Below are 20,362 nucleotides of genomic sequence, written 5' to 3'. Positions count from 1 at the left end.
AGATGGCAAGTCAGTGAGATGAAAAAGGGTGTCCAAGGGAGAGTGCCATGGACCAGATTCAGAGACCTGGAAGTCTGGATTGGACCCATGGGCTGTAGGTTCCAGATACCTTTTTTGACTGTTTCATAAGGACACCATAATACTGGCACACTTCATTTGGAGCTGAAATATCACTAATATTAGTGCAGCTTATCTCATTTTCCACCTTTTTTATCGAAGGAATGGCAATGCTTAAATTCAAAATGTCACAGGCTTAGGCAGTCCAATGCTCAGTGACCAATGCACTGCTAAAAAGCAATGAGATTTTTCAAATCACTGCTTCTCAGGAAAACAAGAACTTGAGGAAAAACATGGCATGCTGTATTTATTCTAAATAAATGGATTTGTAACCACTGTTTATACTAGCAATGTTTTTTTCTGCTTTGACATAGGGGGCTGGCACAGAGGAGAATTGCCTCATTGACATATTAGCCTCGAGATCAAATGGAGAGATCTTCCAGATGAAGGAGGCCTACCTAATGCGTAATAATCCCCATTGTTTCCTGCAAAAATGTACAGTTGCAGCTGCAATCTAGAAGAGGCTAAATGCCTAATTATATTACAAACCCACATGCTTCCTGCTACTTTTGTCATTGGTTTCCCTGCAGAATCCTGGGAATTGTACTTTGAAGAGGTGCTGACAGGATTCCACGCATACACACACACCAGAAAAACTACAGTCATTATTATTCTTAAACTACTTTGAGGCTGCAATCCTATATATACTTACTTGGGAGTAAGCGTCAGTGAATACAGTTGTTCTTACATCCAAGCAAACACCATAGGATTAAGCGGTCACCCTGTAGCACATGTAAACTTTAAATATGCCTCTATTTTCCAAACCAACCAGTTCTTCCTTGCTTTAAAAAAATAGGTGTTTGGAGAGGAGGTGGCTTGCATAGGCAACAAAGTGCAATAGCAACACCTTTCTTACTCCATCCCTTAATTAAGATATGTTTTAGAAATAAAATGCACAGCTCTACTTTATTTCTCTGAAAATTTATATGCAGTAAAATGAGGGTTCTGATAACCATTGGGCATGATCGTGAGCCAGTGTGGTGCAGTGGTTAAGAGCGGTAGATTCGTAATCTGGTGAACTAGGTTCGCATCCTGGCTCCTCCACATGCAGCTGCTGGGTAACCTTGGGCTAGTCACACTTCTTTGAAGTCTCTCAGCCCCACTCACCTCACAGAATGTTTGTTGTGGGGAGGAAGGGAAAGGAGAATGTTAGCCGCTTTGAGACTACTTAGAGTAATGATAAAGCGGGATATCAAATCCAAACTCTTCTTCAACTCCATGTTTAATACTAAGCATAACTAAAACAACACGATTATTCTGTGGCCACAAGGAGCTTTTTGTTATCCTACTAATTTCCCTCATTGAAGATGTGGGAAAGGACCAGACCACGAATCATTTGTTAAGTAAAAAGGTGGCATTATTATGTCATTAGAGCAGGATCTCAATACTATTCCACATTGGAACAAAAAACAATTTTAAAAATTGCATAAAATTTGGTTTTAATTAATTCATATACATTATATGAATATATTTTTGTATCTTTGAGTTCCTATGATTACTTTGTAGAATGCCTCCTAATCAGGGTGTAGCATGTAGAGAACCAGTATTTCCCATTAATAAAATGAAGATATTATGCTTCACACAGTTTCATTTTAGGGACTCTTTTTGCAGTTGCTGTTTGAGAACGTACTTTGCTTACTATGCTAAGTCTCTTCTGCAGCATAGTTATCATGATAATTATTATTTACCTGCTTGGTGTAGATTATTCACACCCTTCCAGTCCATCTCCTGTTCCCAATATCCTTATATTAGAGACAAATTAATTTCCTTCAAGTTGTGCAGCTCAGTGGGTTTCCACATTGACTTGCTTGCCAAGAAACCTTCTATCCCTCCAACAGAACCTGTGTCCCAAAGGATTCAATGAAATGGCCCATAGTGCACAGCCAGCTCACAAGAGCCTGGTCATCATTTCACACAAATTAATTGTGCATGCACACAAAAGCATGCACACACACACACACACCCTGCAGATGCACCTTGCAAGGGGTAAGTGTGCAAGTTGTTTCTCAGCGAAGCGAAGCTGCCATTACTGCTCTTCTCGCAGCAGGATTGCTTTTATTCTTGAATTCTTTGTCCTAGTGAAATCATTTACATTTCAGTGTTAAGCACCTTGTGTCACGGCTACAGTCTAGCCAGGAGAGAATTCTTTAGCCTTTTGAAAGGCTTTGATTGGACATCTTTTGACATGTGAAATATCAGCTTTTACTCATACGTAGTTGAAATGCATTTATTGTGTTCTTCCTAGAATATGACAGTGACCTTCTTCAAGATATTGATTCTGAGACCTCTGGACACTTTAGGGATACACTTATGAACCTTGCTCAGGTATAGTTTGCATAATTATTTGAAGAATTGCATGGTTAAAAAGGCAAAAATATTTGTGTTGTCCTGTGTTGATTGGAATTTTTAAAATGAACTTTTGTAGAATGAATAGGGGAGAATTCTTTCTGAATTTTCATCTACAACTTATTTTTTATTTATTTAGAAGATTTCTATCCTGCCTGTCAGTCCTAATGATCCTCAAGGTGGCTTACACTGTCTCTGTAATACACACTTCTTTGGCCACATGAAATCTCTTGTTTCTAATTGCGGAAGCAGAACTCACCACTCACCTTATTTCAAATGGTATATTCACAAGGTATCTGTGGTCTAGTTCACACTGATGCCATCCCACTCCCTCTGTAATTTCCTGATTCACAGTAAGCCAAAGTCTGCCATTGCATCTGAATCAGTAAACTATGGTTTGCACTTGACCTCCAGACACAAAATGGAAGTTATGCTTTCAATATATATTCCAGTTCTGGCTTGAAAGGCAAGCACTAGGCAGATATTGTGAATTTGGATGAGAAACTATGGCTTGTACTAAGTAGGGGGCAGAAATCAGAGTGCATGAGGGGGTGCAGGGGGGGATGTAACACTAAAGCTTCATGTAACACTAAAACATGGTTTGCATGTCATAGGTGGGTGTTTAATCAGATGTGCTGTTGTCTGTAAAATGAAAATGAAAGATAGGGTGGACAGTGTTTAAAATAACCAGGTTTAGGGGATGGTAAGAGTGCATATATGAGTGCATGTATCCATGGTTCAATATTGAAAGCTGTGTGCAGTGCCCTCATCTGAGTAGCTACAACTAGCTCCATGTCAAATTAAAGCGATAAATGGGTTTCCAGGGGCAAGGGGTGTAGCACACTACCATAATCACCACAAATTCTCACTTCAAGTTATTTATTTCCAGGGAACGAGACAAGAAGGGTATGCAGATCCTGTTATGGCTGCTCAGGATGCTATGGTATCCAACAATTTTCAAAATTAGTTTGAAAAGTTGTTTGATGTAATCGCCTCCCGCTCACCGTTGTTCTTCTAATGATCTAGGTCATATGGGAAGCCTGCCAGCAAAAAACTGGAGAACACAAGAACATGCTGCAGATGATTCTGTGCAACAAGAGCTACCAGCAGTTGTGGATGGGTAATTCCTTTTCATCACGGCTTCACTATGTCAATATGTAACAGAAAGAGTCATACAGCACTTGACATGCCCAAACGCTAGTATTCCCAGAAATCAGCTAACTTGGTTTAATTCAAACGGATTGCATTTGAAGGCCAATTAATACATATTGTCAGAGCTGCTTCAAGATCCTAGCTCACAGAGGATCACGCTAGCCAGCGGTCATTAAGTAAAAGTCTTTATTGAATTACAGTTTCCATTCTCACGCTGCTGTCTGCAACTCTACGTCTACTAGCTAGATCGGCGAGGCTCCGTCTGAGTCTCCGCCCCGTGCGCACCAACTTAATATCCTAGCCTTGCTCCACCTTTTCCTCCTGACTGTCCTCCTCTGGGTCCCTCTACCCCCCGGGGCTTCTTCCTTCCGGGATTCTTCTGACGCTGACCCGGACCCTTCTGCCTCCTTGCGCCGGGCTTTAGGACCCGGTTCCCTTTCGGGGCTGCTCACTGCGCCGCCTTCCTCTGCATTTGAACTTGGCGTGCGCGCCCAACCTTCCACTTTCCTCTTAACCGTTTCCTCGCTCCCCGATGGAGGTGTGGCCACTCCTGACTCCTGCCCTCCCTCCTGTGGTGAGCTGCCAGCGCTTCCCTCCTGGCTCCTTTCCTCTTCCCTGCTTCCTGGCGGTGACGCTGGTCCCGATCTCCAGCTGCTCCCCCCTGAGTCTCCTCTGGCTCTATCTTCCTGGGGTGCCTCCCTAGACTCCCCCCTTGCCCTGGCCACTGGTGCTCCTTTCTGTGAATCCTCTGATTCACTGGAAAGACTGGGAGATCTCGGGTCGTCGTCATCACTCATCCTTTCCTCTGTCTCCTCCCCTTCGCTCTCTGTTTCCTCCCTTGCCCGTGCCTCTGCACCTAAACCCCTGACATCCATCCCCCCCTCGAAGCCCCCCAGTCCCCCCTCCCCTCCTTCCGGTGCTGGAACTGGGGGCTGCTGTTGCAAAGGGACGAACGTCGGATATCGGTCGCTTCCCGTGGCAGGCCTCCAGCGGAACTCTTCCAGTTCTTCCTCTCTGCTCTCGTTGACGACAGTCACCTCCTCTTCCATCTCTGTGCCGCCGTGCTCGAAACCAGGGTCGTCCCCGAAAATGTCCATGTCCGTCTCTCCCGCACTTCCTCCAGGCGGCGTTGCTCTGCCGGAACAGTCCAGCCACTTCCTGCGGAACTGCTCCTCCGGCCTATCGTCCCACCAATACGAGGGTTCTGAGACCGATCCCGAGGGTGACCCCTCCGGGGAACGGACGTCTCGTGTTGGTTCCTCGTCCGAGTCGAACCCCCTGAACGTGCTGTCCGAAAGCGTGGGCGTGAAAAGCCAGTCGTCGAAAAAGTCTGCTGGCATAGGTCTATGTGGGAAGAGGGCATGAAACTCGTCTTTGAGCAGAGGTTCGTCTAAAGCGTAGCCCGGCACCCAGCTGTTCGCACTGGCCGGGGTGCCCTCCCTGGCGAGAAAGTATTCTACTCCCTCTTCCCCCCATCTGGAGTCCAAAATCTCCGTGACTTCGTTGATGCGCTCCTCCTGTGCCACTCCCGCGTGCCCCGTTCCTTCTCTGAGCGGACTCGGCGCCGTTCCGGGTTCCTGGAACCTGTGCGGTGCCTTGTAGGGAGTGAGCACCGATCTGTGGAACACCGGATGCATTCTGGAACCCTCCGGAAGCGCCAGCTTGAAAGCCACCGGGTTGACCTGCTCTTCGACTTGGTAGGGCCCCAGTTGTTTATGCCCTAGTTTCTTCTTGGCCAACGACCTGGCCGGCACTGCGTGGGCTGCTAACCAGACCCAGTCTCCCACGTGGAGCTCTTCACCAACCCTTCTGTGTTTGTCCGCTTGTACCTTGTATGCGTGTTTAGCCAGCTCCAGGTGGCGCCGCAGCTGATCGTGGACTTCCTGCAGCTCCGACGCGAACGCATCTGCTGACTGCGGCTCCCCTTCTCCCCTGCATTCCAGTCCCGGAAAGGTTCTAGGGTGCCGCCCGTTGTTGGCGAAGAACGGCGTGACGCCCGTGGATACGTGCTTCGTGTTGTTGTAGGCAAACTCTGCAAGCGGCAGGTAATCTACCCACGTCGCAGGCTGTTGGTTTGCATAACATCTCAGGTACTGCTGCATGATGGCATTGGCTCGCTCCGCTTGCCCGTTGGTCTGCGGGTGTCTCGCCGACGCCAGATTGATCTTGACGTTTAGGAAGCCCATCAGTTTCTGCCAGAAGTTCGAGATGAACTGCCGCCCGCGGTCGGACAGAATAGACCGTGGCAGACCGTGAACCTTGAACACGTGGTCTATGAACAGTTTGGCGGTTTGCTCCGCCGTGGCCACCTTAGCACACGGAATGAAATGCGCCATCTTGGAGAACAGGTCCACCACCACCAACACTGCCGTCTTGCCCCTTGAGCTGGGCAGATCCGTGACAAAGTCCAGAGCCACCCTTTCCCAAGGTTCGACCGGAGTTTGCAGCGGTTCCAACAGTCCGGCCGGCGGTCTGTGCACTGGTTTGGCCCTCTGGCAGGTGTCACACCTTGCCACGTAGTCTGCGACCTCCCCTCTCATTCCAGGCCACCAGAAATCCCTGGCTACTAATTCCACCGTCTTCTCCTTGCCAAAGTGCCCGGCCGTGGGTGCGTCGTGCAGCTGCTGTAGCACCTTGGCTCGAAGTTCGTCACCCGGCACGTAGATGGCCCCTTTACGGATGAGCAAGCCATCTCGTAGCTGGAAACCGTCGGCCGCTGCCTTGCCCCCTCGCACCTCTGCCATCTTCGTTCGTGCGAAGGAGTCCCCCTGCAACGCTCGCCGCACCGCCTCTAGGTCCACGGTCGCCGCGGCGCACGCCCACACTGTCGGTGCAAAGATGTGCATGGCGGCCGCTGGTGTTGCGTCCTCCAGATACTGTGGCTTGCGGGAGAGAGCGTCTGCCATGATGTTGGTGTCCCCCGGGACATACTCTATTCGGAAGTCGAAGTCCGCAAAGAACTCAGCCCAACGTATCTGCCTCTGGTTCAGGAACTGTGCCGTGCGCCAGTGTTCCAGATTCTTGTGGTCCGTGCAAACCTGCACCGTGTGCTTGGCGCCGATCAGAAAGTGCCTCCACGCCTTGAACGCTGCATGAATGGCCAGCAACTCCCTGTCCCATATGGTGTAGTTCTGCTCGGACTTGCTGAGCTTCCTGGAGTAAAACGCTCCCGGCCGCCACACGCCCTGCGGGTCCTTCTGCAGCAGGACCGCCCCCACTGCTCTGTCCGAAGCGTCTGTCTCCACCCTCATCGGCATGCTGGGGTTGACATGAAGCAGCTGCTCTTCCGACGCGAAGAGACGCTTGAGGGCCTGAAAGGACTGCTCCGCCTGCTCTGTCCAGATGAACTTCTTCTTCTTGGAGCTAAGGGTGTCAGTGATGGCCGCCGTCTGCATCGCGAAGCCCTTGATAAACTTGCGATAGAAGTTCGCAAAGCCGACAAACCGTTGGACCTCCTTCCGGTTGCGTGGGCTCTTCCAATCCAACACCGCTCGAACCTTGGCGCTGTCCATGGCGAGCCCCTTGGCAGACAGCTTGTAGCCCAGAAAATCCACCTCCGGCACGTCAAATTGGCACTTCTCCAGCTTGGCGTAGAGCCTGTGTTGCTTTAGCCTGCCCAGCACTTCCTTGACGTGCTTGTCATGTTCTTGCTGCGACTCCGAAAAGATCAGGATGTCATCCAAGAAACAGACGCACGTCTTGTAGAGAAGTCCCGCCAACACGTGATGCATAAATGCTTGAAAAACGTGAGCGCCATTTTGCAGTCCAAAAGGCATAACTCTGTATTCGTAGGTACCCAGTGGCGTGAACATGGCTGTCTTCCACTCATCACCTTCCCGCATGCGAATGAGGTTGTACGCCCCCCGCAGGTCCAACTTGGTGAACACCTTTCCCTTCCGTACCTTCGCCAGGAGGTCGTCGATGCGGGGCATGGGGAAGTCCGACGGCTTGGTCACACTGTTCAAAATCCTGTAATCCACTACGAGTCTTTTTTGGGGCGTGTCTCGCTTCTTAACAAAGAATACAGGACTGCCCCCCACTGCCTTAGACTCCCGGATGAAACCGCGCTCCAAATTATGATCGATGAAGTCTTTGAGTTCCTGCAGTTCGTCCTCAGACATGGAATACAGCTTCCCTTTAGGCAGCGCCGCCCCCGGCAGCAGGTCAATTTTGCAGTCATATGGTCTGTGAGGGGGTAGCCTGTCCGCCTCCTTCTCGCAGAAAACTTCCAGAAATTCTGCGTACTTGTGGGGAATCGCTTGCAGTGTGCCTAGCAGCAGCTGTGACTCCTCTTCCTCTCCTTCCTGCCTGGGTACGATGCAGTGTTCAGCACAAAAGGAAGAGCCGAAGACCAGCTGCCTCTGGAACCAAGCCATCGTTGGGCTGTGCTTGTCCAGCCAACTCATACCCAATACAATGGGCGTGTCAGACAGTTGAGTGACGTTGAAGCTGATGACTTCCCTGTGATTCCCAAGTCGCATCACCATTGGTGGCGTCTGCTTCACCACTTGCCCCCCTAGCAGCTCCCTGCCATCCACCGTGACAACCTGCAGGGGCAGTGTGGCCGGCAGCAACTGCACAGCGTGCCTGTCGACAAATTCCTGCCCTATAAAGTCCGCGTTGCTGCCGGAGTCGATGGTGATTGGCACGTCCATGGTGATTCCATTGGGCAGCTGGAGAGATGCTGTGAGCCTCACTACTGGTTTGGGCGGGAGGGGGTTCACTGGCTGTAAAATTTCTGGGGACTGCGTCACTAACACGTCTGGCTGGGCCCCAGTGCCTCTTCCTCCAGCCAGACATTGTCGTTTCCCTGCTGTGGTCCTCCCTGCTGCGTTGCTGCAGTCACCATTGCTGAGGCTGCAGTAAGCTTGTGGGGCCTCTGGGGACACTCTTTCGCCATATGCCCTGGCTGCTCACAGACGTAACACTTCCTGGTCCCTCTAGGAGGCTTCGCCTTCACTGCTGCCGGTGCTAGGGCTCTGGTTGCTGACTGAGCCCTTGCACCTCCAACCTCCATAGGTTCGGCTCCTCCTCCTGGCGGAGGCGTGGATTGCGTTCGCGCTGCTTCTCTGGGAAAGAAGGAGGGGCCCCCGGCTGGTTCGCGCCCTCCACGTCCTTCGTCCTTGCTCCACGGACGTCCTTCCAGCCTCACCCCCACGGCCAGTGCCCTCTGAACGACCTCCTGGGTGGTTCGGGGTCTCTCCCCCCTCGCTATCTCATCTTTAATCGAGTTGTGCAGTCCCTCCCAAAAGAGGTCTCTTACAGGAGCCGAATCTCTGTCCCATTCCAGGGCGCTGACCAAGGCGAAAAAGCGTGCATGATACTGTCTGACGCTGGCCCTCCCTTGTCTCAGCCCATGCACCTCCTTCCGTGCAAGATCAATGTCAATACTTGATAAGAAACACCCATCCATCGCTTTAATAAAGGCATCCGCATTCTGGAGCGCCGGATCGTTATCTCTCCATAAATTGCGCAACCATGCTTTCGCCTCCCCATGCAGATGGGACATGATGAACCCCACTCTCTCCTGTTCATCTCTAAAGTCTTTATGCAACAGTTGCAGTGCGCACAGTACGTCGGCTCTAAAGTTGGGATACTGTTGCAGGTTCCCATCGAAGTGAGAGAGCAGCCCGCCTGTCCGTCTCGCCAACCCAATTCCCTCCTGCCGGGGTGGTTGCTTTGCCAGTACGTCTAACCTGACCTGGAGATCCCTGCAGGCGGCAGCTGCCTCGTCCTCTCTCTTCCTGGATGCGAGAACCTCGGCGTTCAGTTGTGCCACTGCTTTTCTGAGGTCCTCTATCTGCTGCTCAGCCGTCATGTCTCCTGCCGTTCGTGAGCTCGCTAGTGGGCGCCTGTTTCTCTCCTCTCCTCGAGGCTGCAGATGCCCACAATGTGCAGACGGAGCCTACTGTCAGAGCTGCTTCAAGATCCTAGCTCACAGAGGATCACGCTAGCCAGCGGTCATTAAGTAAAAGTCTTTATTGAATTACAGTTTCCATTCTCACGCTGCTGTCTGCAACTCTACGTCTACTAGCTAGATCGGCGAGGCTCCGTCTGAGTCTCCGCCCCGTGCGCACCAACTTAATATCCTAGCCTTGCTCCACCTTTTCCTCCTGACTGTCCTCCTCTGGGTCCCTCTACCCCCCGGGGCTTCTTCCTTCCGGGATTCTTCTGACGCTGACCCGGACCCTTCTGCCTCCTTGCGCCGGGCTTTAGGACCCGGTTCCCTTTCGGGGCTGCTCACTGCGCCGCCTTCCTCTGCATTTGAACTTGGCGTGCGCGCCCAACCTTCCACTTTCCTCTTAACCGTTTCCTCGCTCCCCGATGGAGGTGTGGCCACTCCTGACTCCTGCCCTCCCTCCTGTGGTGAGCTGCCAGCGCTTCCCTCCTGGCTCCTTTCCTCTTCCCTGCTTCCTGGCGGTGACGCTGGTCCCGATCTCCAGCTGCTCCCCCCTGAGTCTCCTCTGGCTCTATCTTCCTGGGGTGCCTCCCTAGACTCCCCCCTTGCCCTGGCCACTGGTGCTCCTTTCTGTGAATCCTCTGATTCACTGGAAAGACTGGGAGATCTCGGGTCGTCGTCATCACTCATCCTTTCCTCTGTCTCCTCCCCTTCGCTCTCTGTTTCCTCCCTTGCCCGTGCCTCTGCACCTAAACCCCTGACACATATGAATGCATATTTCACTGAGGACAAGGCTATCAAAGGCTGCCAGCCATGATGGCTATGTTCTAGCTCCATCGTTGAATTGGGCTTTGCCTCTGAACACCAGTCATGCACAAGTCCTGTTTGCAGGCTTTGCAAGGAATCTGGCTGGCCATTGTGAGAACAAGCCGGTGGTCTAGATGGGCCTTTGGCCTGATCCAGCAAAGCTTTTCTTACTTTCTTATGAAGCAGCTTCTCCCCCCCCCTCCCCATGCCCAAACACATCTTCCGATATGTGGGCTGACCTAGATGGACCACAATGCCAAATGGGTCCATTGCCCAATGCACACACTTTTTTGCTGTGCCGAACTGATATCCATGTACAGAAGGAACATATCTGAAACAACACCATTGTGTAAAAGAGCCAGAGAATAGACTGGATAGAATCTATCATACTGATGTTCTCACCTTGACCAAATGAGTTGCAAGTGGCAATGGCTATTATAGTTGCTACATACAGCGTACATGCCTAGTTGTTGGCATCTGTCTGTCTTGGGAGACAGTGGAGGAGTGTGCCTTTCAGGGTGAAGTCAAACTGTTGGAAGGTTGCAGTGCCTGCTGTGGCGGTAGAGACTGATACAGAAGAGACATGTTTTGTTGCAAGGGGGGGCAGATGAAGGCTATTATTATTCTTTTCTCAGTTTAAGCAGTAGTGATTGTCAAAGCACATTCCTTGGCAAAGAGGCCAATATTTTTTTCAAATTATTGAATACTGTATTAGATCTTTATTTTAAAATCTTCAAACTATCGGTGAACTGGAGCCCTAATATTCCAATTCATTTATTAAAATTAACTGAGAAAAAACTAACTCCTCACCAGCCATATATTTTCTTAAGTTTTCCAGGAGTTTCAGAATATCTCTGGACAAGATATAGTAGATGCCATTAATCAATGTTATGATGGATACTTTCAGGAACTACTGGTTGCAATAGGTAACAAAATATTTATAAATTTCACTACATTATGCTATTACTTTTATGTTTTAATATCCTTTATATCATCCCTTTCTTAAAGTGACAGATTTTGTATTTATGCAATACATTACCACATATACAAAAATGAAAAAAAATGAAATGCAATCTGGGAAAAGCACTATGTTCATTTAAAATAACACTGCAATAAGCTCTCTAACCTCCCAGCTACTATTCGCCTGGAGAAAATTGCTGCTCACTCTGAATGAGCAGATAATTGTACTTGTGTTTTATTGCTGTTACTACAGATTTCCTGCACCACGTTCAGGAAGTCTAGATCTTCACTCAGTGAAACTATTGACAATGGTTAAAGCTTTTTAGACTCCAGTTTAAATACAGCTTTTCTATCGAATTGGTCTTGTTGACATCTGAAGAGACCATTTCGAACTGTAAAATATTTAATGAAATAGATGGCACAAAGACAATTAATTGCCTGCAGCCTTTGAAACTTCTAGTGAGTAATTATGTTGATAGCCCCACTAGAAGATTGGAAAACAAAACATTTTAAGGCCAACACTGTTCATGATGCTGGAGTGTCATAGAGCTAACTATAAACTATGGAATTTTAAGTCACTTCAGATATCAGCGTTCATTCTGTTTGTTTCTTCCATTCGAACCCATTCACCACCAACTGTCAGAAAAACATATCCACAAAAGGTGGAAAGAAATGGACGGGCTCATACCACCCAAGACACAGCTAATGATTATTAATGTCAAATTTGTTTCAATTTTTAAGTTTGTAACATTGTTGTCTGATTTCCCCCTCAGTTCTGTGTGTCAGAGACAAAGCTTCCTATTTTGCATATAGACTTTACAATGCGATTCACGTGAGTATTCGCGTAATTTGAGAAGCACAATTTTGCTATTATTTAGTTTGTATGTGCCCCCATTCTCCTCTAAAGGAGTTGTAATCCTCAGTTTTAAAGTGCTGCTTCCTAGCTTTAGGGCTTTCTCATAATCACAATCATGTCAATCACAAATCCCAAACAATCCACCTTGTAGTGACAAATGTAAATGCAACCCAACAACACTTTTCCAAAAATGGTTCGGGATACAAATTACTGCCAGGTTTACAACCTAATGCTAAATGTTTCTACTCAGAAATAAGTTTGGTGGGACATAGATGGCACCCACACCATACATTTATGAACATTTATGGCACTTCAACAGTAATGACTTTCCCCAAAGAATACTTAGGATTGTAATCTTAAACCCTGTTAGTTACATCTGGAAGCAGGTGGCACTGTGGTCTAAACCACTGAGCCTCTTGGGCTTGCTGATCGGAAGGTCAGCAGTTCAAATCCGCAAGACAGGGTGAGCTCCCGTTACTCTGTCCCAGCTTCTGCCAACCTACTGTAGCAGTTCAAAAGCACACCAGTGCAAGTAGATAAATAGGTACCACTGGGATGGGAAGATTAACAGCATTTCCATATGCTCAAGCACTCATCACAGTGTCCTGTTGTGCCAGAAGCGGTTTAGTTATGCTGGCTACATAGAATCATAGAATAGAATCATAGAATCATAGAATCATAGAGTTGGAAGAGACCACAAGGGCCATCGAGTCCAACCCCCTGCCAAGCAGGAAACACCATCAGAGCACTCCTGACATATGGTTGTCAAGCCTCTGCTTAAAGACCTCCAAAGAAGGAGACTCCACCACACTCCTTGGCAGCAAATTCCACTGTCGAACAGCTCTTACTGTCAGGAAGTTCTTCCTAATGTTTAGGTGGAATCTTCTTTCTTGTAGTTTGGATCCATTGCTCCGTGTCCACTTCTCTGGAGCAGCAGAAAACAACCTTTCTCCCTCCTCTATGTGACATCCTTTTATATATTTGAACATGACCCAGAAAGCTGTCTGTGTTCAAATGCCGGCTGCCTCAGCCTGAAAGTGAGATGAGTACCACAACCCCATAGTCACCTTTGACTGGACTTAACCATCCAGAGGTCCTTTACCTTTTTACTTTTTACATCTGGGAATATGGGACCGTACATTTAACCAACCCTCATTGAAGTGCAGTTCTTTCCAGCATTCCATATGCTCAGGGTAAACACGTGAAGTGGGGAACCTTCTCTACTTATACATCTTAGAAGCCTGGAAGAACCTGCTGCAGATTATTTCTCTGAATAGGTGAGAATGTAGAAGGATCCAGGTGACAATAGGGGCAGTGCTAAAGGGAGAGTTTTAGCCCTTCACATGAGCAATGACTAAAGGAGCCTTAAGGGCCATACTATTTAAACAAGGCAACATTGGTAGGGATGGAAGAGCTGGTGTCAAAAAGTGACTGCATCAGAAATTTTCCATAGCCAATTGCTTAGAAGAATGAGATTCTACTCTAAACTGCCCTCCCAGTGGACAAATGCCAGTGTGAGAAATTGGTGGACTCTCCACCAGAGATTTTTAAGCAGAGGTTGAATAGCCACCTGTCAAAGATTCTTTAGTTGTGATTCCCGCATTGCAGGGGTTGGGCTCAATGACCCTTGGGGTCCCTTCCAACGCTACAATTCTGTGATTCTGTATGCATCTTCAACCGAAAACAAATCTTTACCATCAGTTGAAACGGCGCTATTCAGTGTGGACTGACACTCCCTCTGGTGTACAAACCTGAAATAACAATTGAGGAGGTGCCATCATGCAATAAATCGTCTGCTCTGTGGTTTGAAAAATAACCTGGACACTGTCAGATGCACTATTTTCTATATAGACTTCATTTGCATTCAGAACAGCTAAAGTGCCAGCATATGGCAACAGGATAATAAGCCCCTATACACACCAAAGAACCCTAAATACTGCATATTTCATTGGCCAATTAGCACTTCACTCCTGACTGGGCCTTGTTGCAGGAAAGTCAGCCCATCATTTCAAAAAGCTCTTACTTCCAAACAGTGTCCAATTTAATTTCTGAATAGACATCCCAAGGAACTTTCCCTTTCTTTTGAGAGTTGATCAGTGGGGCTGGGAAGAGTTGCTTCTTGGGGTTTCAAGGAGCAGGGTGGAGCCTTTCCCACCAGCAGATCAACTCAATTTACCTGTTTTATTTTTAAACATCTATTCAATTTAATTTCCTGAGAATAAGCATTGCTTCCTCAAGTAATTATTGAGGAATTTGCACAAGAACCTTTTGGGAGAAGGACTGACCACAAAGTATCGTTTGTCCCTCTTTCTCCCAGAGGACAACTGGGTAGTAAAGAGATACACTTGGGGACAAAGACAAAATCAGTCCATGGGGCAGCTGCAAGTACTTTGTGTTCACGAATAAAGCAAGGTTTGTTTTGGTGTTTTTACCATGAAAAGAAGTGTGTGGGTGAAGGAAGGTAAACCTTGTTCCTTCCCTTACTTGAACTCACTGTCATCTAATGTATGAGCAATTTTCTCCCTGACTCACTCACTTCCAGTATGGGATGGAAGAAAATTGCTTGAAAAAATAGAACACACAGGTGGGGAAAATGAACTGTTTCATCCACTCACACCGTATCATGGGAGGAGGACATTTACACCACTTTGTATGTTAACAGTGAGGCCTCTATATTTTTTCAATTATTATTTTTTTATTTATTCATACATACATACATACATACATACATACATACATACCCCACACACTCTGGATGGCTCCCAATTGAATATTTAAAACATGATACAGCATTAAACATTACAAACTTCCCTAAACAAATTCCCTAAATAAATGCTCAAGGTGGATTACAATATACCGCACACACGTGTATCCTCACAAATACCCTTTGTCATAGGTTATAATAAGAGACAGTGACTTGCTCAGAAAAAAAACTAGGTGCGCTTCATGGCCAGATTCCTTGCGCCTGCCTGAGATCTATGGGCCACAGATGCCAAAAGGCATTTTAAAATGCCAACAAGGCAGCAATTTGCATATATTTCCGAATTCAAAGTTGCTGTTCTCCTCTTCTCCAGTTTACTGCTCCAGTTAGATCTTCAAGTGAGCTGTTAAAATTAACATTTGCACACACCCTGCAAAGGATGGGCAGGAAAAGTACAATGGTGAGAAGTTACAGCTGTATCCCAATTAAAGTAAATTGCAGAGTAAGTCTGACTCATACACTCCCATGCTTGAGAGACTTCTCAGATCTCTACTATAGCATTGTTTAAAGTGCTTAGCCCATGCATTAGAATGTGGAGTAATGAGGAGACAACTGGAGCCTATAAAGTATTTTTCAGGCATAGTCCTTGAAGGGCAGGAGAGGACCCGTGACACAGATTTTGAAGGATTTTCTCAGTTCATAAATGTACCTGCAATTCATGTACCGGTATCCAATAGTCACATTAGCACAGATAGTCTGTGTTCATATGCTCAATGGTGCAGCAAATAAATGTCATTTTGGACCATATTAAAAAGAACTTGCAAATGCATATACACTAGCCAATTGCAATTTCAGAGGTATCTGACACAATATAACTGTGCATAGGTTAGTATATTACAAAGGTTTCCCTGTAAAAAATTAACAGTGTGCAAGATTTTTCTAAGCTCTTCATCATAAAAATCAAACCTGCAAATAGTTATTTTGTTCCCTTATCACTGCTTCCTCTTGGGGAAAAAGCCCCTTCATAGATAACTGGCAAATTTATCTTGCCATATGGGAAAGACATAATGACCAGCTAAGTGCAGTTCAGAATACTGTGTCCTCTAGATGTCACCATTGTTCCATAAGCCTCATGTTTTTCTGGTCAAGTATCTGGGTACTCCTTATATGGGCTGATTTAAGTTGTTGGTTGTACTAACTAAACAAATAGGCAATTACTGAAGTATCAACAAAATCATTCAGCAGTTACTCAGGGATTTACTACTATTATAAACCCACATTTTCTTGAAAGTCTCATTGTCCCAAAGCAAAATAAATAAATAAATGCAACTTAGCCTTTAATTCTATACACACTTACTTGGAAATAAAATCCATTGAACTCTGTGGGATTTACTGAGTTTGTATACATACTTAAATACATAAGTTTGTACTGAGGAGAGAGAGAGAGAGAGAGAGAGAGAGAGAGAGAGAGAGAGAGAGAGAGAGAGATTCATAATTCTCCTTTTCTTTAACCCCTTAGTATGCTTCTGTGTGCTGCTCTGGTTTGCCAGAAGTGGCTTAGTCATGCTGGCCACATGACCCGGAAGCTGTATGCCGGCTCCCTTGGCCAATAAAGCGAGATGAGCGCCACAACCCCAGAGTCAGCCACAACTGGACCTAATGGTCAGGGGTCCCTTTACCTTTACCTTTTATGCAGAGTGCAGCACAGTCTGTACAGTAAAAATTTATTACTCTCAGTATTTCTCACAGCTGTATTCCATGACCATTCATTCTAATTTATCATCTGAGACAAAAAGTTAACCTGTTTCAATGCTATATAAAAAAAACAGACATCTAAAACAGTCAAATGTCTCCTGTCCCCTTTCAGGAGTTAGGATTCCATAACAAAACAGTTATACGGATACTGGTTGCCAGAAGTGAAATAGACCTGCTGAACATAAGACAACGTTATAAAGAGAGATATGGAAAATCACTGTTCCATGATATCAAAGTAAGTATGTTTGGGTTGACTGTAATAATTTAGACATTAAAATAAAAAACAGCAATCGTTTTAGACATCTATGCATATCCTCAGATATCAAAAACACAGAAAGTAATTGCTTCTGAATGGACCAACCAACTTCTTGTTTCTTAACAGATTAAATCCTATTCCTCTTAACTATTTGCACCATGCTTACAATTTCTGCATGTCCAGTGGTACTGCCCTTGTTCTTACTGTATGTCATACTTGCCCTGATCTTCTTGGAAGCCAAAACAAGCTCACTGTCTGCTTAACTTAATGCAGTTGGTGTCATTTCCATAAATAAAACAAAACACCAAAAACATTTAAAGCAATGCTGTTACTCCAAAGCACAACACAGTGTACAGTGGTACCTCGGGTTAAGTTCTTAATTCGTTCTGGAGGTCTGTTCTTAACCTGAAACTGTTCTTAACCTGAAGCACCACTTTAGCTAATGGCGCCTCCTTCTGCCGCTGTGCCGCAGCCGCCCGATTTCTGTTCTCATTCTGAAGCAAAGTACTTAACCCGAGGTAATATTTCTGGGTTAGCGGAGTCTATAACCCGAAGCATATGTAACATGAAGCGTACCGTATGTAACCCAAGGTACCACTGTACTCCTTATTTGTGATATTAAACTATATTTCATCAAAATATAGTTTCTTCAAAATATAGTTTAACATATTTTATTTTCCTCAGTGCAACCAATTTTACACCAGGAGAAATCCAAGAACACACTGCTAGACACCCCAAGTGATATTAGAGATTCCACCTTTAGAATGCAACAAGTAGCAATTCTTTTACCTTATCCAGTATGTTCAATTAGTTATCTTATTCAAGATCTAAAGTTAGTTGAGGAGTATACAGAAGATTCCCTCAAAGTAGATCAGAGACTATGGCCCCAAACTTTGCAATAAGTCCCCCCAAAACCCACTGAATTGCAAGTATGAACCATATGCATAGCAAAGCCTTTTGGCACAGAAACTATGACAGAGACAAGTAGTAGTTAAATGATAATGATCCCTGGCAAAAAACGATGAAGTTCCAATTACGCATAGTGTTTATTCATCTACCCATGCCACTTTTCAGACAGACAGAGCAAATACAATGTACCAGGATGGGCTAAGAACCTGTCCTAGAATGTTGTGAAACACCGTAGATTGTGGGGTTTTTTTGTGGGTCTGCCTTCAAATGTGGTGTTTGTTGTATTAGGTGGAGGAGGCGAATTCATAACCTGGCCTTCATTCTAGGGCCCAAATATAAACCAACTACAAATAAAAACAATGGTTGGTCTATCCTTCTGGGTGGCCAAGTGAAAACAATGGAGGCAGGAGGCAGGGATGAAATTAAGACTGGCGGCAAGATGGAATCATGCACACTCAAGGCACTTCCAAGTGACCTGTTAAGTTTGTTGGCTATTTGATGAGCTCTTAGTCTGACTTGTTTGTTGTTTGTTGTTGTTTGTCTAAGAAAGTGTTGTCCCCCAATTTCTGAAGTATATCCCCATCAATTTCCATATCACAAAAGTCCAATCTTTTGAGGAAGCAGGTTTATTGCATAAGACCTGCCAATGAACTACAATTGCACAGCATGAATTTGCTGGTATGAGATTGAATCCAAACCCAAAATAACCAGTCTGGAAACACCCTCCCGTGTTGCTACGGCACTTCCTCAACCTGCATATGACACTGCTAGGCCAAACAGGAGTTTCACTGGGAAAGAACAGGCACAGCAGCAACTGAAGATCACCTCTGTCTTTTGCTTCTCTGTCCTGCAAGTGTATGAAGACTATCCTCAAACTCCATTCCTCTTGGTTATATCTGCCCTACATATGCCAAGTTCAGAAACTCCTATCAGCAGCTCTGCCCTTTAAAAAGTGATTAAGTTCTTGCAGAAAGCAACAGGGTTGCTGTTGCTGATTTTTAAAAAAATGTGTCATCTTTAATGAATATTTATTTATCTTGCAGCATTTTTCCTCTGGACATTATGAGAGTGCTTTACTTGCCATCTGTGCAGGTGATGCTGAAGATTATTAGAAGGAAGAAAACTATGTTAAAAACGAAAAAGTTTAGGGATGGAAATGCTTTCAAATAATAAGAGATTCAAGCTGTCCTCATTATTTCTCTGTGTACTAATATACTTCCCAGTGTGATCAGTTCAATGCCTAATTTGTTTTGAACAAATATAGATTTTCACATACCAGATTTTTTTAAAGAATGAATACTTTGCTATTAATATATTGCATTTTACAAACTTACTTCAAAGTAGACTCTAATAAAATCCATGTGATTCCTTTCCATCCAAATGTGCTTCATACTGTTAAGTACGTCCCAGTCTCCAAGCCATGAGAAATCTCAGGGATTGCAGCATATAACTTGGGTTTGGTTTCTTTGGAATGAAGGTTACTCGAGGCTCAAGCATTAATACTCCCACAAATCCTGCTCTCCCACACTCATTTTTTAGGGAGGCTCTTCAATGACATGGCTCTGGATCAAGTATAGGGAACAAGTCAGGCATCTTTTTTTTGCCCCAATCCTAAGGCGGACTGTCCTTTGTTCTCTTTCAGACACAAACGTCTCTCCTGCTTACCTTCCAGGAGGGTCTACACTCTACAGCCATTTGTTTCTGTGCATCCCATTGCCCTAATTTACATTACAAAGCAGATACTTAAGGAGCAACAGAAGAGATTATGGGCAACAGACATTAAATTGACAGCATGCTATAATCTCAGGGAAAACACCATGAAAATGGTATATAGGTGGCATCTTACTCCGAAAAAGCTTGCTAAAATGTATAAAGGGAAAACATCAACCTGTTGGAGATGCAAAAAAGAGGAGGGGGTCATACTATCATATGTGGGGGACATGTGTAAAGAAAAAGGTAAAGGGACCCCTGACCATTAGGTCCAGTCGTGACCGACTCTGGGGTTGCGGCACTCATCTTGCTTTATTGGCCGAGGGAGCCGGCATACAGCTTCTGGGTCATGTGGCCAGCATGACTAAGCTGCTTCTGGCGAACCAGAGCAGTGCACGGAAATGCCTTTTACCTTCCCGCTGGAGCGGTACCTATTTATCTACTTGCACTTTGATGTGCTTTCGAACTGCTAGGTTGACAGGAGCAGGGACTGAGCAACAGGAGCTCACCCTGTCGCGGGGATTCGAACCGCCGACCTTATGATCGGCAAGTCCTAGGCTCTGTGGTTTAACCCACAGCGCCACCCGCGTCCCCTAGGGGACATATGTAGCCACTGACAAATACTGGAATGATATTTAAAACTAGTTTAAGAAACTGTTTAAAATCACCTTAAAAAAAACAACCCAGAGATTTTCCTACTTTGTATACTACCACCAGAAATTTAAAAAGATATAAGAACATTGTTTATGTATGGTATTACAGCAGCTAGAACCCTTATAGCAAGGAACTGGAAGAATGAAACGCTCCCAGAGATTACAGATTGGCAGATACTCATGTTAGAATACTACAATTAGCAAAACTGACGGGATCAGTTAGAGGAGTATAGAAACAAAA

At 45.9% G+C, this 20,362-nt stretch overlaps 1 protein-coding gene across 1 annotated transcript in view; it reads left to right on the top strand.

Moving 5' to 3' along the window:
- The window catches only part of ANXA10 (annexin A10), a 34,888-nt gene extending 14,549 nt beyond the window's left edge, over positions 1–20,339 (top strand). Inside the window, exons 5-12 of the mRNA XM_081209052.1 lie at positions 432–522; positions 2,363–2,442; positions 3,353–3,406; positions 3,490–3,583; positions 11,152–11,247; positions 12,055–12,113; positions 16,706–16,828; positions 18,802–20,339. Of these exons, the coding sequence (XP_081065178.1) occupies positions 432–522; positions 2,363–2,442; positions 3,353–3,406; positions 3,490–3,583; positions 11,152–11,247; positions 12,055–12,113; positions 16,706–16,828; positions 18,802–18,870 (666 nt within the window). The 3' untranslated portion in view covers positions 18,871–20,339. The remainder of the gene's footprint in view (positions 1–431; positions 523–2,362; positions 2,443–3,352; positions 3,407–3,489; positions 3,584–11,151; positions 11,248–12,054; positions 12,114–16,705; positions 16,829–18,801) is intronic.
- Positions 20,340–20,362: the final 23 nt, after the last annotated feature.

This window comes from Podarcis bocagei (genome assembly GCF_964188305.1).
Source record: "Podarcis bocagei genome assembly, chromosome: 9".
NCBI classification, from domain to species: domain Eukaryota; kingdom Metazoa; phylum Chordata; class Lepidosauria; order Squamata; family Lacertidae; genus Podarcis; species Podarcis bocagei.
The sequence above is the reverse complement of the archived record's forward strand: the minus strand, read 5'-3'. Positions and strand labels throughout refer to the sequence as shown.